Below are 19,153 nucleotides of genomic sequence, written 5' to 3' on the forward strand. Positions count from 1 at the left end.
CTAGGAAAGGGATTTAGCTGTGAGATCTATGTTGGAGACATATCACATACATGTTATTTGTGGGAAGAGAATGCCAAGAGTTTTTTGTTTTGTGTTGAACATGGATTATATACTCTTAACTGCTCTCAGAACAGAGGGTGACATAAGGGAAGCAAAAAACAGCACAATTGTTTTATTCTGAGATGAGCACAATGCTTATCTGGGAGAAAAGCCTTTAAAGAAAATAAATAAAAAAAAATTTCAAATTAATAGACTATTATTTTAAAATGAATTTGACATAATTATTTAACTGTTTGGAGCAAAAAAAAAAGGAAATTGTAACATATAAAACAATACCTTTTAATTATATTTACTATTTCTTGGAAAAGTGCTTTTTCGTCAGCAGCATAGGTAACTTCCAGTCTTGTGATTCCAGAACGAATAAGTAATGGAGTCTGGTTTCTGATACCTACCAAATAAATTACTGATTGTATATCATCCTTTAAGTTCTTTTGGATTTATTTTAAAAATAAAATTAATAAAATCTCTTCATTGCAATAAACTATAAAAAACAATTTATTTAACCAAAATTCTTAATATATACAATAATATACAAATGAATCTTAAAATTTCACATTTCTATATAAACAGAATTCAGTAACTTCATTATTTTATCTCTATTATCTTTTCTTATGGTCATAATCATTCCAGAAACTGAATATTTTGATAAATATAGTTATATCTACTTTATGCATTTTTTTCTTTTTAGTGACAGAATATAGTGGCTATATATATAGTGAAACTGTAGAAAAATAATTCAGTGTTCTCTAAAATAATTTACAAGGTAGATAACAATGTGTATTTGGACTTAAAATGCAAACTCATGTAAAGATGAAAAAGAAAACGAGTAGATTTAATGAAATTCTTATAATAATTTCCAAAAGCAAACAGACTATGATAGCATAATAATCCAGGACATAAATGCATTATGTAATATAATGCAGACAAATGATACATTGATGGGTATATGATGTTATTTGCACACTCTTAATTTTCATGCATATGTAGGGGGAGCAGAGTGCTTATATGACCTAGATTTTTATATGCTTTTCAAAATTGATTGGTAATATAGTTATGCACCCTCTCAGAATCTTAACATTTTTTAGTTTTCTACCTTTATTGATAATTAAATGTTTGCTGAAGTTCTCAGCTGCCAAGCAAAAATTTTTGAAAGGGCTTATTTACCCTTTTTAAGGGTAAGAGCAGATTTTCAAAGAGATCCCCCTTTTTTCAGAGTCCTTCTAAAATTCAGGTATTACTTGAGCAGTATTTCCATTTATCTATAGTTATTTAAAAAAATGAAAGTTAAAAATACCTTGATTGGAGATTGTGCTGTCTTTATCAATTACAATTACACCCGTGAGTTCTGTTTTATCTGTATCTGGTAGTGCTGTATCTGATGAGATAGAGTAGAACAAAGCACATATAGGATCAAATTCGGGATCTGGCTCCAAGTCTCGTCTGGTTCGAGCATGCAACTCCACACTGATGAGTGTCAGGTTTTGGATCTACAAAACATAAACAAGAAATGTGTTCATCATTAAGTCATGTTGACATGCTAAAAAAAAAAAAAGACATCATAATAAGAATTTTAATCATTTACCTGATATATTATTTTTGTATAATTTTGATTTTTATATATACACATAAATGTATATGTGTATTTGTTAATATATGTGTTAAAAATATAAAATGCTTAGTAAAATTTAAATTTCTATATAAATTTGTGGCTATTAAATATAAATATACACACAGGTATAAATATACATATAAATATATACATACATATTGATCATTTCTCCTCCTCTATCCAAAATACCCATTCTTGGCAATAAAGAATGAGAGGGAAAAAAAGAATTAAAAAAATTAACCAGTACATAAACTGAGTCTGATGGTATACGTAATACTTTGTACCTAAAGATCCATAGTTTTGTAGAGAAGGGACAGTAGGTGCACTTTCTATGTCTTCTCTAGGAATAAATTGGGTCATTTTCAATAGGAATTTGAAATGGATTTTTATTGATATTGATGTTCTTACTGCAGAGATTTTCCTGAGTCCCTCCCACTACTCTGCCCAGAAAGCTATCCCTTATAACAAAGCTTTTTTTAAAAAGAAAAAATTTCAGCAAAAGTGTTAAAAATAATTGACATTATGTGCCAAGTTCCCCACCTCTGCAAAGGAACAGGAGCAGATGTCTTCTCATCTCTTTTTCTTTGTAATTTGGAACATTCATTTTTGATTATTTTGTAGTGATTGTTCTTTCCATTTTTACATTGTTGTAATCATTGTTTACTTAGCTCTACTTAGTTCACTTTGCATCAGTTCATGAGGATCTTTTCACACTTCTTTATATTCAGCAAATCAACAATTTCTTAGAGCACAGTAACATTCCATTATGTTTATTTGGCCATTCCTCAATCAGTGGGTATCTACTTTGTTTCTAGTTTTTTGCTATTATAAAAAGTGTTGCTATAAATTTTTTTTGCTATAAAATATTTCTATAAGTATAAAATGTTGTTATAAATGTTTCTTTGTTTAATGACTTTCTTGGAGTATATTCCTAGAAGTATAATATCTGGGTTAAATGATACAGATATTTTAGTCATTTCAATTTCATAATTTTAAACCATTTTCCAGAAAACTACTGTCACAGTTCTACCAACAAATGTATTAGTGTACCTGTCTTTCTACAACCCTTCCAAAATTGACTGTTTTCATTTTCCCTTCTCTGCTAATATGCTGGGTGAGTGGCAAAACCTTAGAATTGTTTTGATTTACATTTCTTCTATTCATAATTTGGGACATTCTTTCATAGGAGTCTCAAAAGTTTGGACTATTTTCAAGACCTTTTGGATTTATGTATTGTTGTTAGGTGTTTATATATCTTATATGCCAAACTCTTATTAGAAACACTTGATACAAAGATCTTTTCTCTAGTTGACTGCTTTCCTTTCTTACTCCAGATACAATAACTTAATTTGTGCAAAACCTTTTCAATTTCATGTAATGAAAATTATTTTGTCTTTTGCAACTGCCCCTATATTTTGTTTGGATAAGAGTTCGTTTCTTACCCACTGTTGTTAATGGCATATGAACTAACTTAAAAAGAGTTTAATGAAGCATGTATGCTTAAAACTAAAGACAAAATTTTAATAAATGTGATACAACTATCAAAAAAGCTAATGTGAACTTGGGCTACATTAATATATGTGGAACGCTTGGAGTAAAGTAGGTAATAATTCACTTTCTCTGTTGCTAGATCAATTTCTCCTAGGTCTAAGAGTCACATTTTAATAGGGATGCCCAAAAGCATGTATCAGTAAGGGAGAGGAGCTTAAAAGATACATGAAGAATAGCTGGAGAAAACACTAAACTATGACTGGTTAAACAAAAGGGATAACCTAACTATGCATAACCCTCCTAAGTAGGGAAGAAGGGAAAAAGAGTTGCTATATCAGTACCTTATTCTAGCCACTAGGTGCCACTTAGGTAATGTTCTAAGTGTGTGCCAAGAAGCATTCTCTGAGTAGGTAGATGAAGGAGTAAAGTGTATCAGCTATTTCCTTGCAAAGAAAATTCACAATTAGGTTACTAGATGGTTGAGGGAACATGTACGCTATCCAAATTGGGCTGATTAAAGTTGAGAAAATTAACAATTAGATAGGAAAACAAAAAATTAATTTTTAAATGATAAATGGAAAAAAAAACTGTGCCAAGGGTCTTTTGGCCAAATGGAGATAAATTTTGATAAATCGGTATTCAGTCAGAATTCAAATCTCTTCTGCTTTGGAACCAATACTCAGTCTTGATTTCTAAGAGAGAAGGTAAGGGTTTTGTTGTTATTGCTTTTTAAACCCTTTACCTTCCATCTTGGAATCAATACTGTGTATTGGTTCCAAGGCAGAAGATTGGTAAGGGCTAGGCAATGAGGGTTTAGTGACTTGCCCAGGGTCACACAGCTGGGAAGTGTCTGAGGCCAGATTTGAAGCTCTCATCTCTAGGTCTGGCTCTCAATCCACTGAACTACCCAGCTGTCCCCAGGTAAGGGTTTTAAAAAAAAATGCATTGTTGCTACCTCCTTTATTTGTCTACCACCACTACCTATTTAAGGCTAGAGTTGTCCTAGTTTCAGGAACAAATATGAATTATTGAAAGGGCAACTTCTCAACTAAAATCCCACTCATTTCCACTTAAGTAATTTTGGGCTCTGCTCATTGTCCACTATGGGGATGCTGATAGACTGCTTGTCCAGGTACATGTCAATAGCTAGAACAATAAATACTCTTCATTAATTTGTTTTTCCCCCTATGTGGATTGTTAGGCAATTTTTTTTGAGTGGCCATGAGTTTCCTAGGGGAGGTCCTGTAGTACTTTGAGGTGTAATAGAATTATCCACCAAGAAGAATTATCTGGAGGATTTTATCATTTACATAAAACTCTTCCATTTGAACTGTGCACAGGATACAATGCATGACAGTGGCTAACAACTTTAGTTTGCACAAACCTCCACGTCTTTTGACTTGTAATGATATGAAGAGTCTTAAGGTCAATGAACAAAGTTATCTCTGTGATTATATCTAACAAGGAAATCTCAAGTGATCACAATGTACATGTAAGACATACCTTGTCAGAAGGCAACCTTTAGGAATGCATTTTGCTCTAGTAAGTTTTGCATTAAAAATGAACAATAAACTATAAACATAGAGTAATCTAGTATGCTTTGTATGTTTTATTCAGATATTTGACAATGAAGATATGGCCAAAAGGAGAACATCATTTGTGAAAATCTGCCTTTCTCTTACTTTCCATTCTTTTATTTTCTCTCATTCTCTTATTTTCATTGAGAATACCCTGAATACATATTTTTTTTAGAAGGAAAGCATGGGATTGGTGGGTACTTATATACTCTTCTAATAACACTGCTCATTTAAAAGGTATTTTTCAGGTATCTAAAATTTTATTCCTCTTCTACTCCCAACACTTTGCCTTCAGCATGGATTTATTCTGTGTCCTTGTTCTGGTTTACTTTTATTGACTTCATTTTCTTAAGTGACAATTCCATTTCCTCATACAGCACTTAGTCATCATAGAGTAAGGTTTTAGGAATCTAAATCTGTTCCATTTTACTAGAATATGAAATTGAATTACTATGAAAACATTGGAAGATTTGTTCCATTTTTTGGTGTTTTCTGTTCTACCAGTTAATTCTATAAAATGCACTTAGTATGATCTGGCTAGTTGGGTCTCACCCCAATTTCTTTGTAGATTTGCTTTCTTCTCTATTATGTTTTGCCACATAGCTGTATTACTCATAATTGTTAATCATCTTCCTTTGTAATATTCTGCAAATGAGTTTATGCTCTAAACTGGTGTTGTCTCTAGCTGTCATTTTTTTTTTTTTTGGTTTGGCAAGAAGATTAAAGTATTTGCAAGGCTAAGGTGGTTTCTAAGTTGTTTTTGCTTCCTTGTGATGGTGATTATTTTATATTGGCTAAATGAAATGGTCAACAGAACCAATATTTTTTCCTTAAATTTTTTTTTATCAAGAGGTTGCAAGAAAAGGTTGAGTTTAAGCTATTAAAAATTACCTGCAGGGGGTAGCTGGGTAGCTCAGTGGAGTGAGAGTCAGGCCTAGAGACAGGAGGTCCTAGGTTCAAACCCGGCCTCAGCCACTTCCCAGCTGTGTGACCCTGGGCAGGTCACTTGACCCCCATTGCCCACCCTTACCACTCTTCCACCTATGAGACAATACATCAAAGTACAAGGGTTCAAAAAAAAAAATTACCTGCAGGGGCAGCTGGGTAGCTCAGTGGAGTGAGAGTCAGGCCTAGAGACAGGAGGTCCTAGGTTCAAACCCAGCCTCAGCCACTTCCCAGCTGTGTTACCCTGGGCAAGTCACTTGACCCCCACTGCCCACCCTTACCACTCTTCCACCTATGAGACAATACATTGAAATTAAGGGTTTATAAAAAAAAAAATTACCTGCAGCATGTTTTTTACTTTATCTTTTCTTCTACTTGATTTTTATCTTTATTCTAATAAGTCTATGGTCTGAACAAGAACACACCTTAGTGGAAATAACACCTTGGTAACTTGATGTTATGTTAAGAAATAGACTGTTTTATTTGTTGTGATGTTTTCATTAAAAAAGCAACAAATCATTTACCTTCTATCTAAGAATTGATACAGAAGAGCAGTAAGGGCTAGGCAATTGGGGTAAAATTTTCCCAGAGTCACACAGCTAAGAAGCTGGAGGCCCGATTTTAACTCAGTCCCTTCTGACTATAGGTACTCTCTTCACTAAGCTACCTAGCTGCCTCTCCAACTCTTTTCTTAAAGAAAGCTGTTCATGATATGTAGAGGAAGGTTTCTGGAGAGTCTAAATTTTTCCAATTCCTTTGTCTCTTAATTTTGAACTGTATTTTTCATATTTTTCACCATCCTTTACTGAATTTACTTTTGTTTTGAATTCACTAGTTTGGCAGGTCTAGTTGAGTTCCTCAAAGAAATTTTGTATCACTTTGTTTTCTGTAAATAAACTATGACTATCATCATGGTGGCCTTATTGCTTATGCCCAGCATGAGCACTGCAAAATTAGATGACCACATAACCAGTGAATTGTCTTCTTGTTTTGGCTACAAGATGAAACCAACTTCAAGGAGAATTTACGAACCACCCTTCTATTTACTGAAATTTCCTTAATGTCTCTTGGTTTCAATCATAGTGAGAATGTAATACTGATATGGCTCAGTTTCTCTGGTAACACACTGATTTGTTGATCACAGACAAAGATCTCACCCTTAGAGCACCAATGGTTTATAATAGATATGTTTATACCAGATGATCTAAAATCCTTATGATTCTAAGTTTCCTCTGCCCCCTTTTCCATTATTTTGTTATCAACATTACAGAAGCAGAAAGAGGCAATGCAATCATAAGCATTTTATATTTTCCCTTATTTCATAGTCTGCCATGGTCAAAGAATTAATTACTTTATAAAGACCATATCAATTTAATGGTCAGTCTGTATTTAGCTAGGTTAGTCCCTGGAAAGTGAACATTATCAATCACTGGAACCATAACTGAAGTTTTACTTACTTACTAGGATTTAGCAGTTTGTGGTTCACTGGAATCGTCTTTTTTTTTTTTTTTTTTTTTAAAGAATCCTTATCTTTTGACTTAGAATCAATATGAAGTATTGGTTCTAAGGCAGAAGAGTGGTTACAGATAAGTGATTTGCCCAGCTTCACAAGGCTAGGAAGTGTCTGAGGTCAAATTTGAACACAGGCCCTCCCACACTGGAATGGTCTTTAAGGACCCAATATTACTTCCATAACATCATAAGCATCTAAGTAGGACTTTTTTTGAGGAACAGATAGAAAAAGGATAGAAAATGTAGACTGGAAAAGACATAGTTTCATATACTATATCCTCAGTAAAAAAATTTTGTTCTAGAAAAATAAATGCTTATCTTCCTTAATGTTAGAAAAAATTACCTCATGTAATGCTTTTGCCTCTTGTAGGTTTTGCACGCTGACTTTGAAACCATAAGTATTATTTAAAGACGGTCCATCAATTTGAGAAGTTTCTTTCTTTGGGGCATTTACAGCTGTAAATTGATTCTATTAAGAGAAATGTACATAGAAAAAAATAAAATGCTATGTTACTATTTAAAGTTACTATTATTATGCTCTTTACATATCTAATGATATTAACTGAAGCCATTCACTTTAGTCAATCTTTCCAAGAAGAATCCATTTTTGTTTTATTAACGCCCTTTTAAGGTTAGTACTACCAGATACCAAACTTGGGTATGAACCAAAATGTTTGATAACATCTGTGGGTTAAAACATGTGCTAATATCCCAAAACACAACCTCAAGACACTGAAAATAAACAATCTTATCTGAAGTTGACATTTACATATCATGAACATTCATCTTGACCTTTCTGAGAAGCATGATAATCAGTCAATAATTTTGCATACATTTTTTGTCAAAGTACATAGTATGTTTTTACCCTACAACAGAACACTGCCTAAAAAAGATTTAACCAAGGCATTAAAAATCTTTTAAAAATAAGGATTCTCCATTTTCTTTGAAAAATAGATTTTTCAACAAGTTACATGTGTATACACACACACACACACACACACACACACACACACACACACACAATTTCCAGAATACAGTTTATATATAAACTCAGAATTAGTAACTTTTGTGATATGTCATTTTAGTATATCAGAGAAACTAAACTCTCTAAAATTCAAAACCCAAACAAAACAAAATCTATTGTAGTATGAGAAGTGGGGTATGGGTGGAAAAGTCATTTTTTCAGGGATCACTTATTTTCCAGATGATGTTTAATATTTACTTTTTTCACATATCTATCTACTTTAGCATTAAGTACCAGCATATGTTTGGCCCTTGTGTGTAAATAATTATGAATTATATAAAACCAATGGTAAAACAATGCTTCTCTTCTATATTATGAAATGCATTTAGTTGAAAAAAATATAATGGTATATTTTGAGAAAAAATTAACTTAGTCGAGAAAAGGACATTTCTTTTTGGAGACCAAAAAGCACCTACGTGAGTTTTGATATCATGGATATCTCTGATTTTGCCAGAAACTAATTAATATATTTGTATCCTTATAATGTACATTTTGGCTAGTAGTTCACTTTCTTTGTAATATTTGTATTTGCATATATAAGAACCTTTTAGATGTGTTGATGTGGAATCTAGAAGCCCCAAAACTTGTAGCCTAGAAAGATTTAATGAACCCGTTTACTTAGCTTAAAGGTGACAGCGTCGGGCTTGGACCTGTCATATGAGAGTTCCTCCCTGAGGAAAGGCCAAGCCCAAGCCAAGTGACCCTTCTTGTCACCAGAAGCCTCTCCCAGTATATCACACCCTCCTTCCAAGGATGGAACTTGGGGACCTTCAACTTATGAGACTGACATGCTGCCTATTGCACTAAAGAGTCACTTGGCTTGGGCTTGGCCTTTCCCAAGGGAGGAACTCTCATGTAATGGGTCCAAGCCTGAGGCTGTCACCTTTATTTCATGAAATCTTTCTAGGTTATAAGTTTGGGGGCTTCTAGATTCCACTTTGACAGATCCCAAAAATGAAATAAAAACTGAAAAATAACAGGCCATTTCTTGCTGTTAAAAAAAGACAAAATGATATAAAATACAAGTAGAAATAAAATTCTTCTAATTGGGACATAGAGTTGTATAAAGAGAACCTAAATGAGCCTAGGATAAATGAATGGCTTCACCACTTATCTCTGAGTATATTTTGGCATAGTTACCTTAGCTTGTGTTGTTAAGAGAACTCTTTTAAGAGAGTCAGGACTACTTCCTTTCTTGTGAGTTAGTTTCTGTGTTTTGGGGTCTGTGGAAAGAAATTTAATATTTAGCATGTGGAACAAAATAGTTTCCTTATTTTCCACTCAAATAATTTACTAGGAAGACTAATCTGACCTGAGCTCTTCAAAGCTCTCCTCTACAAATCAAAATTTAATGTCTAAATTCACCCTTTCCATCTCCTCAAGCCTCTAGGGCTGTTTAACCCTTGTTCCCCAGAACAATCAAATGGAAAAGATGATTAAAAACCTCCATAGTTTTTGAGGTGGATAGAGGAAGAAGATGAAAAAATTCACATTGATAGGCCTTAATCCCATTTAAGTAAAAGTTAAAGTCATCTAAAAGAGAAGAGGAAGGATGGAGGTGGAAGGCAGAGGAAAGCCTCTCCCTGATAATCTTGTCTTGGACTTCCCATTTCCTTGTAACCATAGTAATGCCAATGAATCATACTTCCCTGTCCTTTGTTCCCCAAAAGGTATATAAGTCCCCCAAGTTCTATTGTTCTTTGGAGAAATCATCTAGCATGGTGCATTCTCTCAGGGACATGTCCCAGGAGCCCCCAAGGTGTTGACCTGGAAGCAGTTTTTGGTGCTGGGTTTTATATAGTGGCAATTACTGGACCTATCCCTTTCCTGATTAAAGACTTGTTTTTTTCCGACTACTTTAGTAGTTCTGTGTTATTTCCAAGTTAACAAACAAAATCAAATACAAACTCCTTAGCTTGATATTTAAAGCCACCTCAAATCTGGCTCCAATCTATCTTTCCATTCTTATTTTAGTTCCTTTCACATATTCGATGTTCTGGCCAAACTGGATCACTTACTTTTGGCACTTCTGTGCACAAGAACTGTTTCCATCCTTCACATATGGAATGAATTCTACCCTTATTCTGAATCTATACCTGTTAAAATCCTTTCCTTCTAGGATTACTTTAAGGTGCCCCAAAGCCTTTCCTGAGTACTCCAGCAAGAAGCAATCCTTGAATCTTTTATACCCCTATGACCTCTTTTGCATTTACTATAATCTTATTAGTTATTTGACTGTTTTATTTATTCCATAATAAGCCTCCAGAGGGCAAGGAATATGATATTTTCATATTTCTAGCTCCAGAACCTAGTATCATAGTGCCTTGCAAATTGGCACTTAATAATGTTTACCTCAGAAGCACTGACTCCAAGATAATCCATGTCCCTAGCTGGAATTCTCTCTCTGACACCTTTAACAATATTGCAAAGAGTACTGGATTTTCTATCAGAAGAACTGGGTTTGAATTCTGGATGTTATTTATTACCTGTATGACCCTGGGTAAGTCACTTAACCTGGAGGCTTCAATTTCTCTATCTGTAAAATGAGGTTGGATGTTATGATCATGAAGATTCCTCCCAACTCTAAAATCTAAGACTTTATAAATAGCTATCTAGTGTCTAGTTGAGCATTCCTAAAGAGCAGACTTACTAGCTAATGAAGCAATCCATTCTACTTTTGTTCAGTTTTAATTTTAGGAAGGTATTCTTGATAACAAATTGAAATCTGGCTCTCTATAGCTTGCACTCCTTAGTCTTACTTTTTGACCTCTAGGACTAATTAAAAATACAGTAAAAAACCAATTCGATTCCCACATGTCAATCTTTCATCTACTTGAAGACAGCTGTCTTATCTACCCTTTATTGCTTTTTCTTTTGGTTAAATTTACACAGTTCCTTCAACCAATCTTTATATTGCATGACCTTCCTATTGTATGGTTTTAAGTTCTCTCACCATTTTGGCATCCCCAATTAGACATGTTCTAATTTGACAATCTTCTTCCTAAAATGGAATATACATTCTGAATACTGGCTTAAAGCCATGCCTGAATCTTTCGGTGTCTTAGGAAATTAACAAGAACTAAACATGGTGATAGTGAATCTGTTAATGACATTAAGCAGAATACACCTATACTTAACATTCTATGAAAACTTCTTGGATAGTGCATTCACTTCCACTTACTTTGTTTTGTTCCCTACAATGGAAAATGCTTTCCCTTGACATTTCTGCTTATTGAAATCTTTATCATTCTTTAAGGCTGTTAAAATGCCAACTCTTCCATGAAGACTGGACTGTTCCCCAAGATAAGTGCATTTTTATACCCCACTAATTTTGTTAATCTGAGTGTGCGGCCTTGTATTTTTCTTTGAATCTCTGGTGTTTAACACAATGCCTTACACATAGTAGGTTCCTAATAAATGGGTTCATTGAAAGCCTCTGGTCTCCTTCCCTCACAAAAATTATTTCTCATATGAATGAATGTGCTGATTTAACAAATATTTTTGAGTCGCTGAATAGAAATAAAACCATAAATCTTTAAAATAATTATGGTTTAATTTAGTGAGTTAAACTCTACGAAAAGATATTTTTTATTTCCATTTAGGTAAAATACATTGTGATATTCTGATCCACTGCAAGAAATAGTAGGTATACTTTTTTCTTTGACACTTACCTCTTGATAAAGGACTAATGTCAGTTGCTTCCGGTAACATGTCTAGATGTCTTCTCTGTATGATGGGTGTACTATGAAGGCAATATGAATCACATTTTCCATTTTTTGCTCTAAATTGGCAGGGGGACTTAGTTTGAGTCTCCTGGGTCTCACTATGGGGACTGTCCTGTATGCCATTTTTAGCTTTTGGGAAGCTCTCCATAGGGAGGGAATTCAGCTCTTCTTTTGGTGATGGGTCTTTGTTGTTTATCTTACAAGACTTATCATTTACATCTAACAATTTGGAATCTGGGGATGCTGCTTGTTGCCAAGGAGGAAGTACTGGGGAATCTGGGGAGCTGTAACTGACATAATAATCATCCTCTTCATCATCTTTTTCAGGCTCCCCTGCAGAAGACACAATTGGCAGTGTCTGATTTTCAACTACAGTTCTACATTTTGTGGAATTACCCTTTGAGACTTGTGTACTAAGCTCAGAATTACATAAGTCTTCTTTAATTCCTGTTGTAGAAGGGGCCACATGTAAAACAGTATCATTTTGAGGAGGCACTACAGGTCTGTCATCTTGGTTAGCTGGATAACCTAAGTTTTCTGTGGATTTTACTATTTCAGTTGGCTCAGTTTTAGGCAATTTCTTAGAACGTTCATACTCTTCTTTGGCTTGAAGCCATACTTGAACCAGTTGGGGGCTTGGGGCACATTTACAAGGCATAATCACAATTTTTTTATCTTCCATAGTTTTATGGCTATTATTTGATCCTTTACTGGCAGTAGCCTGGCCATTACGAGGTGGTGATCCTGATCTTGGATTCTGAGTCATTGCTGAGAAAGCTGTTTTCCACAGTCGTAGTCCTTCAAGTGAAAAGTCTCCTTCAAATTCCGCCAGATCATTTGGAAGCCTGGTTTCTACCATGAGAAGTCGCCCTCCAATCTCCCTGAAATGAAAATATTTTAATGTTCTGCTTTAAAGGAAGAGATCAAGAAAGTTTATTCCCTACCTTTATGGATGGTAAATAAATCCTTCTTAGACTCAGTGAAGTCCCCCAAAATTTTCAGCTCTTACTGAGATATTCTTAAGAGTCTGCACAATGGATATGTTTTTCAGTTCTCAATATAGGCATGTGAATATTGGATAGGGTCCCCTAGTACATCATTTGTCCTTGGGAGGATAGTGATTGTATTACAGTATTATCTTAATTTCCTAAATAATTTATATGCTTTATCTACTATAAATAACTTTTGGAAAAATGGGCTGCCATTAAGTAGAAGGTTGAACATCAAGTTGCTTCTATTTGCTTGCTTTTAGTCATTTTTTGCAATTATCACCTAGAGCTTAAAAAAATTACACTGCTTACATCACAATGCAACTTACAAATGCCTTTCCCTACTTTTCTCCTCTCTCTAGTTATGACCTCCTTTCTAAGTCCACTTAATGACAGTCTATCACTATATTGAATCAGTTCATTTGTATAAGTAGGAGGGAATTTTGGATTTAGTGTATGAAGAAATAAATTAGATAATAGTCTCAGATTACTCAGAGAACCTAAGAGTTGGAAGAAACCTTGGCTGAGTTCAACTTGCCCCTAAGTTTAGGAAATCCTTGTCTTTATAACAGGGTTTTTGAAAACCTAGTATCCATAAACTTGCTTTCAAGAAATCTGATAACTATATTTCAATATAATTATTTTCCTTTGTAAACAGTTTTCTGAGAAAGGGTGCATGGGCTTTACCAGTCTGCCAAAGGGGGTCATGGCAAAAATAAGCAAAGAACCTCTACATTATAGCAACGTCTTTTTTTTTTTTTTTAAATCCTTACTTTCTTAGAAATAATACCAGGGTCAATACACAGAAGTTAAGGGTTAAAAAACAAAACAAAACAAAACAAAACAAAACAAAACAAAAAAGAAATAATACCAGGTATTGGTTCTAAGGCAGAAGAGTGGTAAGGGCTAGGCAATGGGGGTGAAGTGAAGCTAGGAAGTGTCTGAACTGTTGTTTAATTTATTAATTTATTAATCTACCTTACAACAGAACCTAGGACCTCCTGTCTCTGGGCCTCTCAATCCACTGAGCAACCCAGCTGCCCCCATAGCAACCTCTTCTTGAATATCTTCAATGATGGGGACTTAGTTCACTACCTAGAGACAGCCTGCTTTCACTGTTGAGAAGAAATAAATATATTAAAAAATTCTTTTTCTTTTCTCCTCCTGATCTGCTGTCCTTGCCAAGTTCTTTCTAATTTCTAACCATATTCAGATTCCTGACTAAAATTCCAACTCCTTCAGGTAGCCATCCTTGACTACTATGGCCAGAAATCTTTTGAATATGTATTCATGTTCAATCTATTTAATACATGTTTTAAGTTCTTTCTATTATCTCTGTGTAAATCTTCTAGAACTCTTCCTGTCCTGGTCTGAATATTCTTTGATTTTATTTCTGGCCTCCAGAATGCATTAGCTCTGAGCTTTATTTATTTATTTATTTATTTATTTATTTGTTTGTTTGTTTGTTTGTTTAGGTTTGAGTGCAAAGTTAATGCTTTTTGGCTTCAGATCCCACTTTGGCCTAGTTATGGGTTGGGGTGGGGGTATAGTGAGAGGAAAATATGATAAATTCATTTTTGTCTTTCTTTTTTAAAAGGCAATGTAGTGTGATGATTCCTGGCCACATGTGATAATATCTTTTATTTTGCATCTTCACTTGTGCAATATGAAAGAAAGATATGTTATCTCCTAGAGTGGTCCAGTTCAAAACATTATATTTGATTAGTATTGCAAGATTGGAATGTGGAGAAAGGAGGGCTGGATATGTAGATTTGGCAGTTATCTGAATAGAAATGATACTGAACTCATGAGAGTCGATGAGGTCTCAAAGTGAGAGACTGTAAAAACAAGAGGGCTCAGGAGAGAGTCTGGAGGAACATCAACAGTAAAGGTGTATGATATGGGTGGTGATACAGTAAAGGAAACATTAAATAATTCAACTGAACAGAAAGAAAGGGAAACGAGGATTACCACTCTGACCGAAGCAAGTATCCAAGAGAATATGATCCAACAGTGTTGAATGTTGTAGTGAGGTCAAGAAGGATGAGAACTGACATCATATTTGGCCAACATATTTGGCAATGAGAAGTTCACTGGTAACTTTGGAGAGAGCAGTTTCAGTTAGATGATAATTCTAACTGCAAAGGGATCAGAGGTGATAAGAGTAAAATAAAGGCAATGAGTATGAACACTTTTATCTAAAGGGGACTGAGATATGGAGGAGAGATACAGAATGAGATGCAGAGTTGATGGTAGAGTCTAGTTGAAGTGTTTTTTCCTCTTTCTTAATGGCAGGTGACATTTATATTGTCTTATATTTTACATTTATCATCATAGATTTTTCAGACTTTTTAAGGGGGAAAAGAAATTACTGGTCATCTAGTCTAACATTGCAGAGAAAACTCTCAGCCATATACCTAACAAGTAGTTATCCAACCTTTACCTAGGAAGATCTCCAAAGAAGGTCCACTGACATAGTCCATTCAATTTTTGTACAACCATTAGGAAGTTCCTCTTAATACTGAACCAAGATGAATATTTCTACATCTTCTACTCACATTCATCTTCTACTTTCTCTGGTCAAAAAAGAACAAGTTAAATCCTTCTTCATGAAAGAACGTCTAAACTTGAAGGCAATTACAATACCCTTCCTAGGTCTTTTCTCTTCCAGGCTAAAAATCCCCAGTTTCAACTCTTTCCCTATTGTAGAAATTCAGTTATCTTGTCTGAACTTCTCTAAATACTCTCCAATTTATCAGTGTTTTCTTGTGAAAGTTTTTTTTTTAAAGGATGGGGAAGATATGGTCATGTATGTAAGCAGGAGGAAAGGACTAAATAGTATAAAGAGAAAGGATATGATTATGGGAACAATTTTCTGAAGAAGATGGAAAAGAGTAAGATTAAAGATATATGTAGGAGAAGTAGGTCTTGGTGTGGAAGACCAAGACATCAATAATTAGAATAAAGTAAGATGCAAGAGAGGATGATTTTAAGAAGTTATGAAACACAGAGAAAGAAAGGAGCTCATGGTAAATGTTGCTGATTTTCTTTGATAACCCAAAATTGTAAGAAGCACCAACTCTCACTCTGAAATGGTATTAAATCCTCAGATAATGCAAAGACTCCCCTTGTCTTTCACCTTTAATTATAAAAACTTGTGCTTTTATTCAGTACTTGAAATGAGTGAACAGCCACTCAATGTTTTTTTTTTTTAGAAATATAAACAGTTTAACTTTATTGAGTCAACTATGATTTCTATTCAATATTTTCAATAAAATAGCCACAGAATCTCAGTTGGAAGAGACCTTGCCGATCATCTTGTCCAAACCATATCTGAATAGGATTCCTCGCTATACCTGAGAAGTGATCATCTAACCTCTAAATGAAGACTTCCAGAGAAACATACCACCCACTTAAATAATCTGTTTTACTTTTAGAAAGCCTGAGAACACTCTATCTACAGAATGTTTCTCTTAGATATGATACCACATTCAAACCAATTCTTATGGTCCCTTGCCAGAACTTGCATTTTCCTGCAATTTCAATAGATTGTGCTCCATATCTGGAATGCACTCCTCAACTCTCAGAATCTCATTTCCTTCAAAACTCAGCTTGAGCCAACTACAATATGAAGCCTTTCCTAATTTCTTTGCTACTGGTACATTCCAAATTATTTCATATTTGGCTATGTGTTATTTGTATTTATTTATATGTTTATGTGCCATTTCCACTAAGATGGGCAGCAAGGTACAGCAGAAAGAGAACCAGAAGATTCAGATTACAGGTTAAGAACAGAGACTGGATTTACAATTTCAAAATAATAGAGAATGACAGGATCTGCTGTTACTTCCTACTTATTTGAACTTGGGTAAATCATTTAAGCTCTGTATGTTTCAGCTTCCTCATTTATAAAACAGGGAGTTGGAACAGATGTCAGAGGTCCAGATAAAAACCTATGACCTTGAGACAGAAAGTAAGTTCCTTGTGGGCAGGAGCCATTTTGTTTTTGCATTTGTATCCTTAGTACCTAGACATTGGGGCCAAATGTCTAAAATATAGAAGGCACTGAATAATGCTTGTTGATTACTGACTGAATTCACATAGTTCCACTAAATTTCTTTTGAAGAAATAGGTGAATCCCCAAACTATTTCCTTTATGTAGAATAATTTATTCTAGTTTCTCAGATTAAGAATAAATATGCTTCACAAATATTCTTGCTCTTATGTGTCAGGATAATGGAGATACCAAAACCTCAAACAGAGGTTCCCATATAGCAGTTTCTTGAAAAGTTAGAGCTTTTCCATAGAACAGATAGCCCTTTCTGTAACCTGTTAATTGATGTCTTGGGTTGATATTGCCACTCTTCTGCCTTAAAACCAATTCATAGTATTGATTCTAAGGTGGAAGGTAAGGATTTATTTCAAAAAATCAACTGTTAAGTCTTATTGTGAAGTAAATTTGAATTGCAAGAGAAATTCCCAAGAGCATTTTTTCTTCTACATTATACCTTGTGGCCAGATGTCAGTCCTGGCATAGTCCCTATGGAAAGCTAAGTTTTCTGTGTAGTGAAAAACACTTGAAACTATGTCCTAGTATTTAGAGTAAGAAGAGACTACATAGAAAATTTCTGTTTCATTATCAATAATTTTGAGGACAGTAATATCAAAAGGTCAGTCCACTCATACAAAATGGAATGACTTTACAATTTTGAATCAAATAGACCAGCAGTTGCAGCAGAACAAAATAACTAGAAATAAAAAGGTTCTTTTATCTGTGTTATAAGTTTAGGACTTCACAGGGATCTGAAACAGAGGGACTATGCTGGAGGGAGTAGAGTATGTTGCTATCTTTCTGAATGTTACAGAAACAACTAGTATTGTTCTCCATGGAAAAATTGTGTGGGAAAGTACTATTTGGGATGAAGAGCGATAATCAAATATATAATGAGGAATTCAAATATATGTTATAACTACAAATGATTTGAAAAGTAGACCTTAAAAGTTTCTGCTAGTCCTTTATGAGATATTTTCAGTAGCTTTATTTACTTCCATAATCAACATCTAGTACTTGCCTTTAAGAAATAGAAGTACTGAAATCTAGGGAGTAAGAAGTAGACTTTCAGTTTATCAATCTTCATCATCATCAGCAAATGGCATTTATTTAGTGCTTCAAGATTTGCAAAGCACTTTATAAATAATATTTCATTTGAGTTTCACAACTGTATTATTAACCACTTTTCACATATACTATGTGAGGAAGTGTACACACACACGCACACACACGCGTGCGTACACACACACACACACACACACACACACACACACACACACACACGCACCAGTGACATGATTTAAATCCAGGTTTGCTTTTTTGGCTAGAGTCGATTCATTTAACAGATTTTAATTCATTTATTAAAATTTAATTAATTGAAGAAGAGAGCAAACTTAAAAAAAAGTTCCCCTTTATGGAAGGGCCAAGATTGATATTTAACTTAATTTAATAATCAAAAGAGATAGCATGGCATAGCGGATTGAGGGCTGAGCCATGTAGTAAAGAAGATAAGGGTTTTCAAGTCCCATCTCTGACACATACAGGTTGTTTTATCCTAGGCAAGTGATTTAAACTGTCAGTGCTTAGGCATCTCTCTAAGAATATAAATTGAAGAACGACAGATAATCTGCAGTGGTAGTTTCCTTTCTTAGGAGTTCTCTAATCCAATGAAATCACTAGTCTGTCCCCCGTCAGTCCCCCCAAACCAAAATACAGCATGAATCATTTTAAAAATGAAACAACAAATCTGTTTAAAAATTATAAAATGACAGCTATAGAGCTGGAAAGGGGCTTAAAATATTTAATCCAACCTTCTCATGACATAAAGGAGGAAACAGGTTCAGGGAGGTAAGTTAATTTATCCATGGTCACAAGGCAGTAAAGGACAGAGGTGGGATATGAACTTAGGTCCTCATTTCAGAACCAATGCTCTCTGCAATGTTCCATCAAAGAACTATATAACTATAAAGAATTTATATTAATAATAAACATTATAATTGATATTTCATAATAATTCCTTAGGCTACATAGCACTTTATTATTTAAAATATTTTCATATAATTTATTTCACTTGCTATGATAACTTTTTTAAGTATGAAGGACAAGTAACCCAATTAAAAAAAATAAGTGAAGAAAACAAACCTCTGGAAGTTACTTGTCTACATTTATC

At 34.2% G+C, this 19,153-nt stretch overlaps 1 protein-coding gene across 1 annotated transcript in view; it reads right to left on the reverse strand.

The window, feature by feature from the left end:
- REV3L (REV3 like, DNA directed polymerase zeta catalytic subunit) overlaps window positions 1–19,153 on the reverse strand; it is a 274,157-nt gene that overhangs the window by 81,679 nt on the left and 173,325 nt on the right. Inside the window, exons 14-18 of the mRNA XM_044676720.1 lie at window positions 11,890–12,824; window positions 9,359–9,441; window positions 7,538–7,663; window positions 1,355–1,547; window positions 337–448 (exon numbers count right to left, since the gene is read on the reverse strand). Of these exons, the coding sequence (XP_044532655.1) occupies window positions 337–448; window positions 1,355–1,547; window positions 7,538–7,663; window positions 9,359–9,441; window positions 11,890–12,824 (1,449 nt within the window). The remainder of the gene's footprint in view (window positions 1–336; window positions 449–1,354; window positions 1,548–7,537; window positions 7,664–9,358; window positions 9,442–11,889; window positions 12,825–19,153) is intronic.

Source organism: Gracilinanus agilis, chromosome 4, assembly GCF_016433145.1.
Source record: "Gracilinanus agilis isolate LMUSP501 chromosome 4, AgileGrace, whole genome shotgun sequence".
Taxonomy (NCBI): Eukaryota; Metazoa; Chordata; class Mammalia; order Didelphimorphia; family Didelphidae; genus Gracilinanus; species Gracilinanus agilis.